The 21,252-nt window shown below is 49.4% G+C and overlaps 1 protein-coding gene across 2 annotated transcripts in view; it reads left to right on the forward strand.

The window, feature by feature from the left end:
- LOC146869736 (antigen peptide transporter 1-like) overlaps window positions 1-21,252 on the forward strand; it is a 194,397-nt gene that overhangs the window by 98,910 nt on the left and 74,235 nt on the right. For both annotated transcript variants that reach the window (XM_085613821.1, XM_085613831.1), the window contains one exon: window positions 6,556-6,715. In XM_085613821.1, coding sequence (XP_085469947.1) covers window positions 6,556-6,715 — 160 coding nt within the window. The remainder of the gene's footprint in view (window positions 1-6,555; window positions 6,716-21,252) is intronic.

A 21,252-nucleotide genomic window follows, 5' to 3' on the forward strand; every position in this document is an offset into this window, starting at 1 on the left:
AGAGGGACACGACATGTACAGTACCTGAAACCCGGGTAAAATCAGACATAGCCTCAGCTCCACAAAATGGATGCTGCCACCACAGACACAAGTCTGCCCTCCTGCTGCTGGGAGTCCTTCCAGCTTGGGAGGTGTGGACAAAGGGTTTCCTGCCAGGGGAGGTGCGTGCACCACCCCAGACAGGATTTTGTGTATTGGTCAGGTAGGGCTTGAAAGAAACCAGACATGCCTGTGGCTCACAAGGAGCCTCGGTGCATATGCCAGTTCAAACCGGTCCTGGGGCACACCAGTCCCGGGCCTGGGGCGAGCTGGACAAAGGATTGGGGGTGTAACCACCCCCCTTCCTGGTCCCACCCTTAGGGAGGGACCTAGCAGGTAGTCCGGCCCCTAGAATCCGCTTAAAGGTAGGAGCTGTGTCCTAAGACTTCAGACATCCTGGAATCAACTTGAAACTAAGAAGAAGACGGGAACTTCGACATTCTGCTGCACAGAAGACTGAAGAAAATCTCCCCTGTGGTCAGGGAGTGACCACCTTGCTAACGCAAGCACCATCCAGCGAATCAACGTCTGCTTTGCCGCCGCCTCCCGCCGGAGCCCGAGCCCAGAGACTGACGAGACCTGGACCTCCAGACCTCTCACCGCCCGATCCACAGTCCCTGCAAAGAGGAGACCCGTGGAGGCACCGAGACACGTGGAGCCAGCCATCTTGAAACGACTACGACAAGCTGACCAGTGCAACAACCGAGGCTCCCTCCAAGTTGTGCTTTGGGTCCTGAGAAGCCCAACCCTCGAGCAGCATCTGCACCAAAGGTGAGCCCTCCAGCATCTCCACGATCTGCGTGGGGCCCTTCTGCATTTTGCCACTCGACGCGCCTAACCGGTTGCTGGCCCGCTGGCTAGTGGCCATCTTGGCGACGAAATCTACGACAAACACCGCTGGTCTGGTTGCTCCAGACTGGCCCTTGCTCCCCTCCAAAGGAGCAATCCCTCTGACCTTGCTGGTCAGAACCAACAGCTGATTTCCGAATCCTCCTACAATTGCTTTTGCCAAGGCTTGTTTGCTTCGATCAAGTCGCCGACACCGCCGACAGCGAGAGCCTGCGTGGGACAGCTCGTGAGCCGACTCCTGGACGTCGTCGACCTTCAGGGACCACGTGGCTGCGGAGACAAGCTACCCCTCATCACCTGTTTGCACCCGACATCGCCTGGTACCCACCTGGTGCCACGCTGGTCACTGGCTAGTGACTGTGAACACTGTCCCCTCTGCTTACAGGTCTTCAACATCTCCGATCCACTCTTGGATCCACTGCATCTCTTCCCGACCGACCGCCTGCAGCACTTTTGTCTACAGGCCCCACGGAACAGATAGAAGAAACCCGACGCACTTTGAGGCCTATGCACCCGCTTCCTGTGGGTGAGGTAAAGCTGGTACTCCGGTGCCCATGTGTAGTAATACATCTCTAGTGCCTGTGTTCCAAATCTTAAGTTCCTAGTCCATCCGGAAGATCCTCTTTGCAGTAACTTTGTACTTTTTACGCACCCATTGAAACCTATGGGAGCACGCGTGTGACTATTTGCTCTGCACACGCCACCCGTGGACCTCCTGGTCACTAACTGACGTTAGCTCCTTGTAGGCCCAGCGATTCTAGAGGCCCTAGGCCTTTTCCCTTTTCTGTTCGTGGTACTTATACCACTATTTTAGTATATGGTTTGAGTGGCCACCAGGGCCTATCCATATAAAGTGCAACTTCTGTGTATTCTACTGTAATCTTGTTTGACGATTTGTGCTCCTGTGCTCATAAAGAGACTAGGGGTTACTTTGAGGAATAAATACATATATATTTTGAATATATATCTGTGTGGTGTCCTTTCATTGGTATAAAAGGGGGTTACATTTGGTAAAACAGCTGGCTTAACACGCTTCACGAGTTTAGCCTCAAAGACTGCTTAGCCTACGCTACCACTAGGGCAGCTAGTCCGAAAAGGTTGACTTACAACCACACCATAAGGGTTGCTTGGCATGGTACAAGGTGGTCACTAGAACTAGTGAACAGCATATACCAGGCCAACTTCTCACAAATACCAAAAAAGGACGGGTCACTCAGACCTATATTAGACCTGAGACCCCTGAACCGCTACATTCTCTCTTTACAGCAAGTCCTCCCGCTGCTCAAACAGGGAGACTTCCTGGCCACACTGGACCTCAAGGATGCGTATTTCCACATACCCATTCACCCCTCACACAAAAAATACCTCAGGTTCACTGTTCAGGGGCAGCACTACCAATTGAAAGTCCTTCCCTTCGGCGTGACAACAGCACCCAGGGTTTTCACAAAGTGCCTAGCTACTGTGGCGGCACATCTACGGAGGCAGCACATACACTTCTACCCTTACCTGGACGACTGGCTTGTTCAAGCAAAGTCAGCCCAGCAATGTGCCAGCCACATGTCCCGCACCATTCACCTCCTTCACAGTCTGGGATTCTCACTAAATTACCAAAAATCCCATCTCCAGCCCGCACACGTACAACAGTACCTAGGTGCGACTATAGACACTCTGGCGGCCACAGCTCAGCCAAATTTAGTGAGGATCAACAGCATGCAAATGCTGATTTCCAAGTTCAAACCCCAACACTCCCTTCCTGCGCGAGTGTTCATGCAGTTGATAGGCATGATGGCCTCCTGCATTTTCATAGTCCCACACGCGAGACTACATATGCGCCCGCTTCAGGAGTGCTTAGCACGTCAGTGGAATCAGGCTCAAGGACAGCTGAAAGACCTAGTGTTGGTGAGCGGTCGGGCATACAACTCTCTGCATTGGTGGAATCCACAAAACCTTTGCAAGGGCCGACCGTTCCAAGAGCCTGTTCCACAAATAATACTGACAGCGGACGCGTCTCTCCAGGGATGGGGAGCTCATGTACTCCACTACACAGTGCAGGGACTATGGACAACACAACAAAAGAAGATGCACATCAACCTTCTAGAACTGATGGCAATCTTCCTGGCTATGAAAGCATTCAAAGTACACTTGTGCAACAAAGTCGTGTTGATCCGGACGGACAACATGACCGCCATGTACTACATACAGAAGCAGGGAGGAACACACTCTCCACAGTTGTCTCATCTGGCTCAGAGCATGTGGAAGTGGGCCATTCAGAGGAACATGTTCCTCATGGCAGAACACCTCCCCGGCAAGGACAACCAGATGGCGGATCTGCTCAGCAGACACAGCCACCAGATGCACGAGTGGGAGTTACACCCATCAGTACTCCAACCGTACTTCCAGCAGTGGGGTCATCCAGAGATAGACCTATTCGCCACAAGCGAAAACGCAAAATGCCAAAGCTTTGCCGCCAGGTTCCCACATCCGCAGTCGCAGGGCAATGCGATATGGATGAACTGGTCCAGCAGATTTGCGTACGCTTTTCCCCCAGCACCACTGATACCGCTGGTGGCACGCAAACTCAGACAACACTCACTGACACTCGTCCTGGTTGCTCCAACGTGGGCACGCCAGCCGTGGTACACCACCTTTCTCGAACTTTCCGTGGTGCCGCATCAAAGGCTGCGGATCAAACCCGCGCATTTGACGCAGAACCATGGAGAGATTCAGCACCCAGATCCGCAACAGCTGAACCTGGCGATCTGGCTCCTGAAGTCCTAGAGTTTGGCTACCTAAACCTGCCACCTGACTGTATGGACATCATTAAGGAGGCCAGGAGACCCACTACCAGAGCTTGCTATGCAGCCAAATGGAAAAGGTTCGTCATTTATTGTACTAATAATGACATTAACCCGCTAGACGCATCCATACAAAACATAATTTGTTACCTCTTACACCTATACCGATGCAATCTGGCGTACACCTCTATACGTGTCCATTTGACCGCAATATCAGCCTATCTGCAGACTAGACAGCACCTCTCTCTATTCAGAGTGCCTGCCATCAAAGCATTCTTGGAGGGACTCAAACGAGTCATTCCACCAAGCCACCCACCGGCTCCAATGTGGAACCTCAACTTGGTCCTCACACGCCTGATGGGTCCACCCTTTGAACCTCTACACTCATGCGAGCTTCAATTTCTTACCTGGAAAGTAGCATTCCTAGTAGCGATCACCTCTTTAAGAAGAGTTAGTGAACTCCAGGCACTAACTGTTCAAGAGCCATTTATACAGGTTCACGCCAACAGGGTCGTACTACGTACCAACCCCAAATTCATGCTCAAGGTGGTATCGCAGTTCCACATGAATCAGACTATTGAACTGCCTGTTTTCTTTCAAAACCCACAAACTATCGCAGAAAGAGCACTCCATACACTAGATGTGAAGAGAGCCCTCATGTATTATATCGACAGGACTAAGATCTTTAGGAAGACAAAACAACTTTTCGTTGCCTTTGCGCAACACCACAAAGGTAACGCTATCTCCAAAGCAGGTATAGCCAGATGGATCGTTAAATGTATTCAAATTTGCTATCAAAAGGCTAAACGCACATTAACGATTCCCCCACGAGCCCACTCAACACGTAAGTTAGGGGCCTCCATGGCTTTCCTAGGAAACATTCCCCTGCATGATATATGTAGAGCAGCCACCTGGCCCACTACACATACATTTACCAAACACTATTGTGTAGATGTGCAATCAAAACAGCAGGCAGCTGTAGGACAGGCTGTTCTCAAAACTCTTTTTCAGACCACTGCAGCTGGCACTGGTAGCCGCCGCTAATAGAGGGCACTGCTATGTATTCTATGCACAGATATGAATTCAGCAGCCCACATGCCTCGAACTGAATATGCTACTTACCAGTATGCATCTGTTCTTGGCATGTAGGGCTGCTGACATTCATATCGCCCTCCCTCCTCCCCGGCGCCTGTAGCAGCTGCAGCTCTCAGAATTACTGTAAGCATGGTCATCACTTTCTGTATCTACTCCATCACTGCCACAATGGCGAAAAACAATCTGAGGATGGAGAGGATGCCCATGCGCAATGTAGTCCAGGGGAGGAGTCACCTATCCAAGGATACTTCGAAGACTCTTCCAGGACAACAACGTGCAAACATCCGGACCCAACACTAGGCGGCGATCTATGCACAGATATGAATGTCAGCAGCCCTACATGCCAAGAACAGATGCATACTGGTAAGTAGCATATTCAATACCATATGTATTGTTAAAAGGAGGAGCAAAGGCACTTTACCTTTGATTATCAGCATCTGACAGGCTGTTATAAGTTCCAGTGTTGGCCCTTAAGTGCAGTGCGGAGCACCGGAAACAACTGGCTCAAATTAAGCACTGGAATAGAGCCAGTATTATTTTTTCATTTGTCACCCTGTCCCTTTACTGTAGCCGGTGATATAAAGCTGGGATTATGTACCCTTATTACCCAGTCTCTTACTGTAGAAGGTGATTTAGAGCCAGTATTGTGCATCCGTGTGGCACCCTGTCCTTTGCTGTAGCAGGTAGTACAGAGTTGGTATTATGTGCCCCTGTCTCACCCTGTCCCTTACTGCAGCATGCGGTACAAAGTCGGTATTATGTGCCCGTGTGTCACCCAGTGCTATACTGTGGCAAGTGATATAGAGCCTGGATTATGTGCCTGTGTGTCACCCTGTCCCTTACTATAGCAAGTGGTATAGAGTCGGGATTATATGGCCATGTGTCACCCTGCCCTTTACTGTAGCAGGTGGTATAGGGTCGGGATTATATGCCCCTATATCACCCTGTCCTTTTTTGTAGCAGGTGGTATAGGGTCGGAATTATGTGCCCGTCTGTTACCCTGCCCCTTACTGTAGCAGGTAGTGTACAGCCGGCATTAGGTGCCCATGTGTCACCCTGTCCCCTTACTGTTAAAGGTGGTATAGAGCCAGGATTATGTGCCTGTGTCTCCTCCTGTCCCTTAATGTAGCAGGTGTCACAGAGCCGGGATTACATGCCCATGTCTGACTCTGTCCCTTACTGTAGCAGGTGGCCTAGAGCCAGGTTTATGTGCCCATGTGCCACCCTGTCCCTTATTGGAGCGGATCTTGCAGAGTTAGGTTTGCATCCCCATAAGTGCTCAGTCCCTTCCTGCAGGTGGCACTGTTGAGTCATTATAGTGTGTCCTTGTCTCTTCTGCAGGTGGCAATGGTACGCCGTTATAGTGTGTCCATGTGTCTGTGTCTCTTCTGCAGGTAGCGCTAGAGAGTTAGCACTTTGTGCCCATGTGTCACCTTGTCTCTGCTGCAGGTGACTCTAGAGAGTTAGCACTATGTGCCTATGTGTTACCTTTTTCTTCTGCAGGTGGCGCCAGAGACTTAGCACTGTGTGTCCATGTGTTTCCTTGTCTCTTCTGCAGGTGGCGCTGGTTGAGTTAGCGCTGTGTGTTCATGTTTTACCTTGTCTCTTCAGCAGATGGCGCTAGAGAGTTAGCACTGTGTACATGTGTCACCTTGTCTCTTCTGCAGGTGGCGCTAGAGAGTTAGCACTGGTCGTCCATGTGTTACCTTGTCTCTTCGGCAGGTAATGCTAGAGAGTTAGCACTATATGCCCATGTGCTACCTTGTCTGTTCTGCAGGTGGCGCTGGTGAGCCAGGAGCCGGTGCTCTTTGCCCGCTCTCTGCAGGAGAACATCTGTTACGGGTTAGGGCTCCAGCCCATGGATGCTGTCGAGAAGGTGGCCAGAGACGCCAACGCTCATGAGTTCATCACGTCTTTCAAGGACCAGTATAAGACAGGTAAGACCCCTCACCCTCCATGAACTGGCAACAAAGTGGTCAGTATCACCACAGTGACCTCATGTGGCCAGTGATGTGGAGCTGAACCCCATCTCTATCCTCTCTGGTCCTCAAAGAAGTCACCGAGGAACAAGTTTATAAGAACATGCACCTGTTTCCAAATTCAAAAAACATGATAAAAATTATGTATTTCACATACAAAGTCCTCGATGTTGGTTCCATGCGAAGAGTATGTGCCTGGGTCCATTTGTAAATACCTGCCTGGTTCCATGTGTACAATTTATGACAGTTTTCTTACATACATCAACTGTCTGGTTTCCTGGGGACTGTATTGTGCTGGTCCCATCAGTACCTTTTCTGGCCTGTTCCCTGGACATTTATAAAAGATGCTGTGATCACAAACAATGTGACGGGTCACCCCGCATCTGCCAAGCAGAGGTGCTCCCAGAGTAAAGGCAGTACAGACATGTAGACCCAACTTTAGAAACTTCTAGAATTAGTGACATGTCCCTAGGAATTTGTGCTCTAGCAAGGTGGATGCAAGTAGTAAGTACCTAGACAGGCGCCTCCAGCTACCCGACATGACCCCTGACCTCAGCTGCGAGGCGGAGGCTCCGTTATTTAGAAAACTCCATTAACTCTCGCAGGTTAAGGGTTTATTTATTTATAAAGTTTTATATAGCGCGAGCATGACCCTGTAGGGTATCAGAGCGGTTACATTATTTAAGCATTACAAGAGGCATTAACAGGGGTTCCCATTTCTGCCTCATAACGCTGCCCCAAGGACAGCCCAAAGCATCTTTACCATAGTTCAATACTCTTCAAATGAAACACTTCCTGACAGTTTCCTTCCTCGCGGTCTTGCAAGACTTCCATATCATCATCATCCTCACAGAGCATGGACAGTGGAAGCATACAGGAGACCTTCCTTTTCTGGGTAAAAACCTTTATCAAGGCCTTGACAGCTTGAAAGAGAAAGCAAAGGAGAAGGAAGACAACACAGGTCAGTGTCACTCCCCAGACTTTTCAACCCTGGCCAAGTGTCCCAGACTTTTAGAGTCTGAAATAGGATGTTCGAGGCATATGAGCTGCAGATTACACACCGTGCATAGATCGCCATCTGGTGTTGGGCCTGGATGTTGCAGTTGATTTTCTCTTGGAAAGTCTTTGGAAGTCACGAGGTATGTGACTCCTCCTTTGGATCATATTGCGAATGGGCTTCAGCTCCATCCTCAGATTGTTTTTTTCCGCCATCGGGCTCGGATGTGTTCTTCACGCTCCAGTTCGGAACCGTTTCAGTTTTCCTGTTCGGCGCGCAATCCTCCCCCCTTCGACAGTATTGTCTCGATCGCGTTCTCCACACTCAACGCGACTCTCAACAATCTAAGTCTTCGATTCCGGTCATCGACGAAGGCCTTCAGGCCTACCTGGGCTCAGGTCCTGGCTGATGGAAAGGACGCCATATAAGAAGTGTTCTCGATGTGGGTCGAAGTTTCCCCACACCGATCTCCATGAGTTGTGCAACCTCTGCCTCTCCCCAGAACACGAGGCAAGGGACTGTCCAGCTTGCACCTCCTTCAGATCGAAGAAGACGATACGGGACCAACGAGCAAGGAGAGCAATGGCTCACTCATCGACTTCGATCCCCGACAACATCTTTGAAGAAGTCGTCGATGTTCCGGAACAACAGCACACCGAAGAAGGCCTCGTCAGCGCCTCCGAAGCTGACGACTCCGACGTCGAGGACATCACTCTTGCACAGAGGGACGTGAGTGCAGACGTCGACCCCAACCCTAAACCCCCCTCCACGCCATTGAAAAAGGCTTCGGTCACGCCTTCGGGCCTAGGTATGCACCAAAAGACTGCTTCCCATACCTCGCTTCCGGTCCCGGTTAAGAAGCCCATCAAGCCTTCAAGCAGCTCGGGCTCGAGCCAGCCTACCCTCGGTGCCGAAAAAGTTCGAGGCATGTGGGCTGCTGAATTCATATCTGTGCATAGATCGCCGCCTAGTGTTGGGTCCGGATGTTTGCACGTTGTTGTCCTGGAAGAGTCTTCGAAGTATCACGAGATAGGTGACTCCTCCCCTGGACCACAGTGCGCATGGGCATCCTCTCCATCCTTAGATTGTTTTTTTCCGCCATTGGGTTCGGATGTGCTTATCTTAGCTCAAGTTAGGAAAATTCAGTCTAAGGCCAAAAGGCCTTTACTTTTCGTCGGTACTGTTCCCGTTCGGTATCGACTAGTTTCTTTACTACTTTAGAGCCTTTCGGATCCATTTGGTCCGACCATCGAACTTCCATCGACGATGGAATCGAGGACTCCATTCAAACGGTGTCCTTTATGCCACGCAAAATACCCACACATCGACGTCCACCCGGTATGCAACAAATGTCTCTCACCGGATCACGATGAGTTGAAATGTATGGCCTGTGCCTGATTCCGATCGAAGAAGACTCTCCGGAATCGACGGGCGGCGAGATTAGAAGCGCAGCAATCGGCGCCTGCCCCAGCCAACATCTTCAGCACCGAAGACGAGGAAGCCGAGAGCGTGGAAGAAGTAGACTCCAGCCCCGCTTCCGAACACGATTCCCGATCGGAAGACGACGATGAGGTGCTTTTTCAAAGGGAAGAAGTCATCGACAAGGTAGGAGACTACGATGAGGCCTTTGGGGCCGAAGAAGATAACTCTGGCGAAGAGCCAGGCCCACCCGTCGATACGGAGGCCGACAAAGTGCGTCATCATAAGGCTCAGGTCGAGGGATCGCCTCCAGGCCTTACCCGAGATCCGTCTCAAAGTTCTTCGGCCCCGCCTTCCGGCCCGGCCTCGAACATCCCGCACGAGCCATTGTTAACAAAAACGACTGAGTTCCCTTCCACGAAACCGAAACCAATCGTCGCACCAGTTCCACCGAAACCAAAAGTGAAACTGACTGTAATCGGCTCGAAGGCCTCGAAGCCCTCCACGCCTTCGACGCCAGCCAAGGCCGTCGGCCCCGAACGCAGTAAAAGGGATTTCGGCGCCAAACTCACTGCAGCGGATATCGGTGCCGACCCGAAGAAAAAGGCCCTCGGACCCCCCAAAGCGCCTCGGCCTCTGGCACCGAAACCGTCGGCCCCGACCACCAAAGTCAAAATGGCCGACCCATCTGCGTCGACGTCGAAGACAGCGGCACACGCCAAGTCGTCGACTCCAACGACCGTCGATACCTCTCTTCGGATCGATGACACTATGGCTCCAAAGCAGTCGACGCCTACCTCCAAGGTGCCGACCGGTTCCAAAGAGCCTTCCGTGTTCTCCATCCAACAAGTCGTGGCGTCTTTGCAACGCATCAGGGAACGGGCAGCCCTCCGATCCATGTCGGGCCCCGACACGCACAAGGCTCCAAAGGCACCCTCGGCGCCAACCAACATCACTTTTGGCTTGCCGCCGTCCACGGCGCCGAAGATGTTCGAGATCCGAACACGTGTCCGCCAGACACAGTCCCCGTCTACTGGACACACAGATTCTGAGCCTTCACAGCCACAATTCATCGACGCCAACACTGGTAAACTGATGCTCCACAAGCGGAAGATCACGCCAGAGAGGGGCTTGGACTCCTACAGAATACCTCTCAAGCACAAATTGCCAGCGGGGTCGGAACCAGTTCTTCATGAACGCTTACAACCCTCCTATCAAGATCCCCAGTCCTTTTCTCCTACGCCTTCAGAGACAGACGCAGTAGAGGACTATATGGGAGATGATACCACCTACCCTGGGGATGTCGATCCTGATGAGCATCTGCAAGACCCAGATCAGGCATGGGATGACCCTACAGACCAGGGTACCGCGCCAGACACCCATGACACGCAGCTTTACAGCACAAAGACGTCTCCCACAGAGGACACTGCTGCCTTCAATGCCCTCATAGAACGGGCTGCTGCCAATCATGGAGTAGAACTCCATTCTGACACTATTGAAGAAGACATCTTGGTGGACACTTTCGCTTCTTCCGAAAGAACTGTCAAAACTCCGCCCATGTTGAAAGGAGTTCTCAAACCTGCAAAGGACATTTTTAAGGAAACAACCAGGGCACGGGTGCTAAACCCCAGGATTGAAAAAAAATACAAGCCTGCACCCGGAGACCCTATGTACATTAGGGGTCAGTTACCTTTGGACTCCATGGTAGTTGCTAACGCTCGCAAACGAGCCCATTCGCAAACAACAGGTGATGCTCCTCCCCAGACAAGGAGTCCAAAGTGCTGGAGACATCAGGCAAAAGGATTGCAGCTCAAGCAGCAAACATCTGGCGCATTGCCAACACACAGGCACTCCAGGCCCGTTATGATCGTTCCCACTACGACACACTAGAAACACTACTCAAACATTTGCCAGATGAATACAAAGAGGCAGCGGAGCTCCTCATCAGAGAGGGACAACTCCTAACCAATGCATCCATCAAGTGCGCCCTGGATGCTGCCGACACAGCGGCAAGGGCAATCAATACAAGCGTCATGTTGAGACGACACGCATGGTTGAAAATCTCAGGCTTCAAGCCGGAGATTCAGAACAACATCTTAAATCAACCAGTCAACCCCGACTACTTATTCGGCCCTGACGTTGACACTACCCTGGAGAAAATTAAAAAAGACACTGACACTGCAAAATCAATGGGGGCTCTGCAGACGCAGCAGTTTCGTAGTGGCTCCTTTCGTCGCCCCGGGAATAGAGGAGCAGCTAGAGGCCAGGGGTCACAGCAGCAATACACTAAAGGAGGCACACAGAGTACCTACGATAAAACCAGCAGAGGTGGATATCGTGGCTCCAGCACCAAGGGCAGAGGACGTGGTTACGGAAACACCAGGTCCTCACCCAAAAACAAACAGTGACGCCCTCTCCCTGCCCCCCGACCACATAACACCTGTCGGGGGGAGACTCCAGCGGTTCCTGTCCACGTGGAAAACCATCCCCACAGACAGGTGGGTCAGGGACATTATCCAACACGGTTACTGTCTCGAATTAACGTCCACTCCACCCCACATACCGCCAAAGCACCGTCCTATGTCCGTAGAGCACTTGACATTATTGCAGCAGGAAGTGCTAAGTATGCTGCAAAAAGGTGCAATAGAGGTCGTGCCCGTCAACCAGCAGGGGACAGGGGTGTACGCTCTGTACTTCTTAATCCCAAAAAATGACGGGTCGCTGAGACCCATACTAGACCTGAGACCCCTCAACCAATACATTCTCTCAGAGCATTTCCATATGCTCACCCTACAGCAGGTTCTCCCGCTGCTCAGTCAGGGAGACTTCCTGGCCACACTGGACCTAAAAAAAGCGTATTTCCACATACCCATACACCCTTCACACAGAAAATATCTCAGGTTCACTATTCAAGGCCATCACTATCAGTTCAAGGTTCTCCCCTTCGGAGTCACAACAGCACCCAGAGTCTTTACCAAGTGCCTAGCGACTGTGGCGGCACATCTACGGAGACAACACATTCACGTCTTCCCTTACCTGGACGACTGGCTTGTTCAGGCAAAGTCAGCCCAGCAATGTGCCAGCCACATGTCCCTCACCATTCACCTTCTTCACAGTCTGGGATTCTCACTAAATTACCCAAAATCACATCTCCAACCCGCACACGTATGACAGTACCTGGGCGCGACCATAGACACTCTGGCAGCCACAGCTCAGCCAAATTTAGTGAGGATCAACAGCATGCAACTGCTGATCGCAAAGTTCAAACCTCAACACTCCCTTCCAGCGCGAGTGTTCATGCAGCTGATAGGCATGATGGCCTCCTACATTTTCATAGTCCCGCACGCGAGACTACATATGCACCCGCTTCAGGAGTGCTTGGCACGTCAATGGAATCAGGCTCACGGGCAATTAAAAGACCTAGTGTTGGTGAGCGGTCGGGCATACAACTCTCTGCATTGGTGGAATCCACAAAACCTTTGCAAGGGCCGACCGTTCCAAGAGCCTGTTCCACAGGACACCTCTCTCTAGGGCTGGGGAGCTCATGTACTCACTTACGCAGTGCAGGGACTATGGACGACACAACAAAGGAAGATGCACATCAACGTTCTGGAACTGATGGCAATCTTCCTAGCCATGAAGGCATTCAAAGTACACTTGTGCAACAAAGTCGTGTTGATCCGGACGGACAACATGACTGCCATGTACTACATTCAGAAGCAGGGAGGAACACACTCTCCACAGTTGTCTCATCTGGCTCAGAGCATGTGGAAGTGGGCCATTCAGAGGAACATATTCCTCATGGCGGAACACCTCCCCGGCAAGGACAACCAGATGGCGGATCTGCTCAGCAGACACAGCCACCAGATGCACGAGTGGGAGCTACATCCGTCAGTACTCCAACCGTACTTCCAACAGTGGGGTCATCCAGAGATAGACCTATTCGCCACAAACGAAAACGCAAAATGCCAAAACTTTGCCTCCAGGTTCCCACATCCGCAGTCACAGGGCAATGCGATATGGATGAACTGGTCCGGCAGATTTGCGTACGCTTTTCCCCCAGCGCCATTGATACCGCTAGTGGCACGCAAACTGCAACAACACTCACTGACACTCATCCTAGTTGCTCCCACATGGGCGCGCCAACCATGGTACACCACCTTTCTAGAACTTTCCGTGGTGCCGCATCAAAGGCTGCAGATCAAACCCGCACTTTTAACGCAGAACCATGGCGAAATTCAGCACCCAGATCCGCAACAGCTGAACCTGGCAATCTGGCTCCTGAAGTCTTAGAGTTTGGCTACCTAAACCTGCCACCTGACTGTATGGATATCATCAAGGAGGCCAGAAGACCCACTACCAGAGCTTGCTATGCGGCTAAATGGAAGAGGTTTATCATTTACTGCAACAACAATGACATTAACCCACTAGATGCATCCATTCAAAACATCATCTGTTACCTCTTACACTTATACCGATGCAATCTGGCATACAATTCAATACGTATCCATTTAACCGCGATAGCAGCCTATCTTCAGAACAGGCAGCACCTCTCTTTATTCAGAGTGCCTGCCATCAAAGCCTTCCTGGAGGGACTCAAACGAGTAATTCCCCCAAGACACCCACCGGCACCGGTGTGGAACCTCAATGTGGTCCTCACCAGATTAATGGGTCCACCCTTTGAACCTCTCCATTCATGTGAGATTCAATTCCTCACCTGGAAAGTAGCTTTCTTAGTGGCAATCACTTAGTTAAGAAGAGTTAGTGAACTCCAGGCACTAACCATTCAAGAGCCATTCATACAGGTTCACGCAAACAGAGTTGTACTACGTACCAACCCCAAATTCATGCCCAAAGTGGTATCGCAGTTCCACATGAATCAAACTATTGAACTGCCTGTTTTATTTCCAAGTCCACAAAATGTCGCAGAGAGAATGCTCCATACACTAGATGTAAAGAGGGCCCTCATGTACTATATAGACAGGACACAGGACTTTAGGAAAACAAAACAACTTTTCGTTGCCTTTTCTCCACAACACAAGGGCAACGCCATTTCCAAAGCAGGGATAGCCAGATAGATCGTTAAATGTATTCAAATTTGCTATCAAAAAGCTAAACGCACATTAACGATTCCCCCACGAGCCCACTCAACACGAAAGTTAGGGGCGTCCATGGCTTTCCTAGGAAACATTCCTTTACAGGAAATCTGTAGAGCAGCCACATGGTCCACTATACATACATTTACCAAACACTGCTGCGTAGATGTACACTCAAAACAGCAGGCAGCTGTAGGACAGGCTGTTCTCAAAACTCTTTTTCAGACTGCTGCAGCTGGCACGGGTAGCCGCCGCTAATAGGAGGTACTGCTATGTATTCTATGCACAGATATGAATTCAGCAGCCCACATGCCTCGAACTGAATATGCTACTTACCAGTATGCATCTGTTCTTGGCATGTAGGGCTGCTGACATTCATATCGCCCACCCTCCTCCCCGGCGCCTGTAGCGGCTGCAGCTCTCAGAATTACTGTATAGCATGGTCATCACTTACTGTATCTACTCCATCACTGCCACAATGGTGAAAAACAATCTAAGGATGGAGAGGATGCCCATGCGCACTGTGGTCCAGGGGAGGAGTCACCTATCTCGTGATACTTCGAAGACTCTTCCAGGACAACAACGTGCAAACATCCGGACCCAACACTAGGCGGCGATCTATGCACAGATATGAATGTCAGCAGCCCTACATGCCGAGAACAGATGCATACTGGTAAGTAGCATATTCAATCTCATCGGCACCGGCACCGAAAAAGAAAACGCCTCTTTCCTCGTCCGCGCCGAGCTTGACACCGAAGCTCTCGGCGCCGAAGACTGGCACTGGCTCCTTGGCACCGATAACATCCTCGGAGCCGAGCAAGAAGCCAAAAAGCCTCGACTCCCAAACCTCGAAGCCGAAAACCACCTCAGAACCGAGGAAGTCAAAATACACTTCTAAACCCCACGGTTCGAAACCAAGAATCTGAAAGAAACACGTTAGTTAGATTCCTCACCTTAGAATATCCCCAGGCGTCAGACTGGATCCGGAAGATTTTTCGTCAGCAATACCCCTTGCGCGTCGCTAGGCGTCGTCTGCGGCTCCGCGTCCGTCGTCGGCGTCGTGCGCCGGGATGACGTCGTCGGAGTACTTAGACGCCGCCCTCGCGCGCTGACGTCAGTTCTTCTTTTTTCCGCGCCAGTAAGCGCAGATCCGGGAGAGCTACCCCTTTTAGTCTTTTTTGACTAAATCTTTTTGATCATTTTTGATCCTTGTCTGTCGACATCTGGTGCCGGTAGGATGCCTGGGTTCAAGGCTTGTGAAGATTGTCATCGCCTGATGTCGGTGACCGATCACCACCGCCGGTGCCTCTACTGCTTAGGCCTCGACCACGACGCGGAGTCGTGCAACGACTGTCAGGCCCTGACTTCGAAGGCTAGGCGGGAGCGGTCCCGCAAGCTTCTGGAGCTTCGCCACTCGGCTCCGCGTCGTGCGCGATCCCGGTCCAGGAGGAGGTCCAAGGATCGCTCGCGGAGCCCTAGCCGACGCCACCATCGCTCGTCGGGCTCCAAGTCGTCGGGTAAGTCTAAACACTCTAAGAAGTCGAAGCGGCGACATCGCTCTTCGGACTCCCCTCACCGGTCGCGCGACTCGGTCGAGGGTCCAAGTGGTTCCACCCCCGCGGCTCCTGCGGAGCCGCAGGTGCCGCGTCCGCCCCCATACCTTCCGGTCCCTGGGGCTGACGCGGCGCCGGCGGAGATCAGTGCCTTCCTCTCGGCCATGAGGAGCCTGGCCCCGCCGTCGACGCCCGCTGGCGCGCCTTCGGGCCCCGCGGACTCGACTGGGCGACCTCGCGTGCCGGCGGCTCCGGCCCCGGCGCCGTCGACGACTCCGGTCTCGACGCCGCAGGTCCCCGCGGGGCCCTTGCCTGGGCCCCAGTCGACGCCGGTTGACCTTGTCACTCCTCCACCGGCGCCGACGCCTGAACCACCGACGCCGTCACCGGCGCCACCGACGCCGACGCCTGTGACGCCGACGCCCCGGTTTAGCCCTCATCCGGACCCGACGCCGGCACGTAAAGTCAGATGGGGTGGCAGAGCCTTTTCTTTCCGGGCTGCTAGTCTTTGGAACAGGCTTCCTCATTCTATGAAATCATTAGACAATCATTTGGCCTTCAGGAAACAGTTAAAAACATGGCTTTTTGACGAGACTCGCAGATGAAGACATCCTTTCTCTCTCTCTCTCTACCAGCGCGAAGACGCTCCGGCATACGTATGCGCTCTATAAATGATCATCCTATCCTATCCTATCCTATCCTATCTCCTCCTCCACCTCCTCCTCCTCCTTCTCCTCCCCCACCCCATCATTCTCTCACACCATCTCCAGATGAGGATGATGATATTATCTACGACACAGGGGTCAGGGCAGACAACCAACCAACAGGGGACCCTACTCCTACAGGCTCCCCAGACCCATGGGACGACTACAACATCTCAGACGTCCCTAACGTCCCACAGGACGATCTTTACCCTTCTAGACCCTCCTCCCCCCCCCCCCCCCCCGAGGACACCATGGGCTTTAACCAGCTACTCCATAGGGCTGCCCACTACCATGGGGTTGATCTCCACACAGACCCCGTAGAGGAGGACTTCCTCTTAGATACATTTGACACTGCACAGAGGTCCACCTCAATTCTGCTGATGCTTAAGGGGGTTATTAAGCACGCACCAGAGGTTTTTAAAGACCCTGTTAGGGCCAGGGTCATTAACCCATGCATTGAGAAAAAATATAAAGCCGCCCCAACAGATCCACCCTATATTAAAGGCCCCGCACCACTAGACTCCCTGGTAGTCTCCAATGCGAGGAAACGTGCCAATTCCCTAGCATCAGCTGAGGCTCCACTACCAGATAAGGAATCTAAACTCCTAGACGCCTCTGGCAAACGGATGGCGTCCCAACTGGCGTATCGCTAACACCCAAGCTCTCCTAGCCAGGTATGACAGGGCACATTATGATGAGCTGGAGTCAATAATGCAACACCTCCCTGACAAATATAAACACAGGGCAAACATCATAGGCTACTTACTACACCTACAAAGATGCAACCTAGCCTACACGTCTATTAGACTACACCTTGCTGCCATAGCAGCGTATCTGCAAAATAGACAGCATCTATCACTCTTCAGAGTACCGGCCATTAAAGCCTTCATGGAAGGCCTTAAGAGAATAATTCCCCCTAGAGTTCCACCCTCACCGGTGTGGAACCTAAACATTATTCTCACAAGACTCATGGGGCCTCCATTTGAACCTCTACATAAATGTGAGCTTCAATTTTTAACATGGAAAACAGCTCTCCTTGTAGCCATTACTTCCCTCAGAAGGGTCAGTGAGATACAAGCACTCACCATTCAAGAACCTTTTCTGCAAATGCATCATAATAAGGTTGTTCTCCGCACTAATCCAAAATTACTTCCTAAAGTCATTTCTCCCTTTCACCTCAATCAATCTGTGGAACTGCCCGTATTCTTCTCACAGCCACAAACCATTGCAGAAAGAGCTCTACACACCCTAGACGTCAAAAGAGCTTTACTCTACTACATCGAGAGAACAGAACCTTTTCGCAACACCAAACAACTATTCGTGTCTTTCTCACCACCACACAAAGGAAACCCCATCTCCAAATCTGGGATAGCTAGGTGGATTGTTAACTGCATACAAATTTGCTACCACAAAGCAAAACAAACGCTATCTGTTCCCCTTAAAGCCCACTCTACACGTAAGATAGGAGATTCCATGGCATTTTTAGGAAACATCCCCTTAGATGATATCTGCAAAGCAGCTACATGGTCTACACCGCACACTTTCACTAAACAGTATTGTGTAGATGTGCAAATTAAGCAACAGGCTAGTGTGGGCCAGGCTGTCCTCAAAACACTGTTTCAAACAACTGCAACAGATACTGGTGGTCGCCGCTAAGAGGCGGTACTGCTACACAATCTATGCACAGTGTGTAATCTGCAGCTCATATGCCTCGAACGGAATATGCTACTTACCAGTATGCATCTGTTCTTGGCATGTAGAGCTGCAGATCTACACACGCCCACCCGCCTCCCCGGCTACCTTTATCTGTTCCAGTTTTATCTTATTTAGATACAATACACATGGGCATCTTTCCTGTTTCTTACAAAGCTCCATCATTTTCCCGCTGGCGAAAAACAATCTGAGGATGGAGCCGAAGCCCATGCGCAGTATGATCCAAAGGAAGAGTCACATACCTCGTGACTTCCAAAGACTTTATAAGAGAAAAACAACTGCAACATCTGGGTCCAACACCAGATGGCGATCTATGCATAGTGTGTAGATCTGCAGCTCTACATACCAAGAACAGATGCATACTGGTAAGTAGCATATTCCTTATTAAAACCAAGTCTGTGAATCACAGAATAAAGAGGGTTCACTGACAAAATATCGACCCTCAAAATATCCCCATACCCAAATATCATGTCAAAAATATTGTCATCCTATACGTCTAATGGTAAGTACTTCCCACTGTGCACCCCTATAACCCCACAACCCGCATCTAAAACAATTACGCAATTAACATAATCAGTTAACAACTAATTTATAAATGACTTCCCACCCTTTACCCCTATAAACCCCACACATAAAATGTACCCCAAAAAAATAAAAAGCGCAATTAAATATCAATTAAATAAATCATTTAAATACAAAATAATCCTTAATTTATTATAATTAAATTACTTCTAGCCTATACCCCTATAAACCCACAACCTGCTGCAGAACTAAAAAACACGAAATGTAATTATATTAAACTTAATAACTACTAAAAATGTAACACGTATATTTAAAAACATAATCGTATACAAAACAATTACATCACATACTTTAAAATATATACTAAAATACATAACACTAATTAAAAACAATATTTTAAACAACTATATTTTTGCAAACAATATTAATGACTTTTATATTTTGAAATCAAATATTACTTACCTTCAAATCGATATTCTTTACATTGATACGCTTGACATTGATACTCTTGACATTGATACTCTTGACATTGATATTCTTGGCATTGATATATTGACATTGATATTCTTGACATTGATACTCTTGACACTGATACTCTTGACATTAATATTCTTGAGATTGATATTCTTGACATCGATACTCTAGATTAATATTCTTGACATTGATATTCTTGACATTGATATTCTTGACATTGATATTCTTGACATCGATACTCTTGACATTGATATTCTTGACATTGATACTCTTGACATTCTTGACATTGATATTCTTGACATTGATACTCTTAAGATTGATACTCTTGAAATTGAATCTCTTGACATTGATACTCTTGACATTGATATTTGATATTCTTGACATTGATACTCTTGACATTGATACTCTTGACATTGATATTCTTGGCATTGATATATTGACATTGATATTCTTGACATTGATACTCTTGACACTGATACTCTTGACATTAATATTCTTGAGATTGATATTCTTGAGATTGATATTCTTGACATCGATACTCTAGATTAATATTCTTGACATTGATATTCTTGACATTGATATTCTTGACATTGATATTCTTGACATCGATACTCTTGACATCGATACTCTTGACATTGATATTCTTGACATTGATACTCTTGACATTCTTGACATTGATATTCTTGACATTGATACTCTTAAGATTGATACTCTTGAAATTGAATCTCTTGACATTGATACTCTTGACATTGATATTTGATATTCTTGACATTGATACTCTTGACATTGATACTCTTGACATTGATATTCTTGACATTCTTGACATTGATACTCTTGACATTGATACTCTTGACATTGATATTCTTGCTGACGATATTTCCATATCACAATATTTTAGACTAGATATTTTGGTGTGATGATATTTTTTCCCGTTATTCTGTCTAAATACCAATAAAGAGCAAGATTAGTCCCCAGTGTGAGGAGATGAGGTATATTGATTGATGTGGTTGTGTAACATCACCATAATAATTGCACAAACCTGTATCAGGTCCCGTCAGGTTTGTTTGAAAAGCTTTGAACCAGGGCTACCCAGGACTGAGCTGTCAGACTTTATCAAAGGAACAAGTGTAAAGCATAAAAAAGTTCCATAACAATTCAATAAGAAGAAAGCACAACTCAATAAAAATCTGAAACTAACTTATGATATAATAGGTTGTATTTTTATCTTTAAATAGACACCTCAACGATAAAAATCCACCAGAGGGTTTCGGAGATATGAATTTCAAGGAAACAATAAATCACTGCTGTTAATTAAATATAATAAACGTGCTGCGGCCAATCATGGGGTGCAACTTCACTCGGACACCGTCGAGGACGACTTCCTTATGGATACTTTTGCATCCTCAGAAAGGAATATAAAAACTCTACCCATGATGAAGGGTGTCCTCAAACCAGCAAAGGACATCTTCAAGGAACCCACCAGGGCAAGAGTGATAAACCCCAGGATCGACAAGAAATACAGATCAGCGCCTGGGGACCCTACTTACATCAGAGGCCAATTACCTCTGGATTCCATTGTCGTTGCGAATGCTCGCAAGAGGGCACACTCACAAACAACAGGTGATGCTCCTCCCCCGGACAAAGAGTCCAAGGTGTTAGAGACCTCTGGCAAACGGGTTGCCGCCCAGGCAGCCAACATATGGCGCATTGCCAATACTCAAGCACTCCTCGCTCGCTACGATAGAGCGCACTACGACACATTAGAGCAACTAATCCAACATCTCCCTGACCAATACAGAGAAGGTGCAGAGATCCTCATCAGGGAGGGACAGCTCCTCACAAACGCATCCATCAAGTGCGCGCTGGATGCCGCAGACACAGCTGCCAGGGCCATAAACACTAGCGTCATGCTGCGACGACATGCCTGGTTACGAATCTCCGGATTCAAACCTGAGGTGCAAAACAACATACTCAACCAGCCTGTCAACCCCGATTATTTATTCGGCCCGGAGGTTGA

This window comes from Triturus cristatus, chromosome 1_1, assembly GCF_964204655.1.
Source record: "Triturus cristatus chromosome 1_1, aTriCri1.1, whole genome shotgun sequence".
Classification (NCBI taxonomy): domain Eukaryota; kingdom Metazoa; phylum Chordata; class Amphibia; order Caudata; family Salamandridae; genus Triturus; species Triturus cristatus.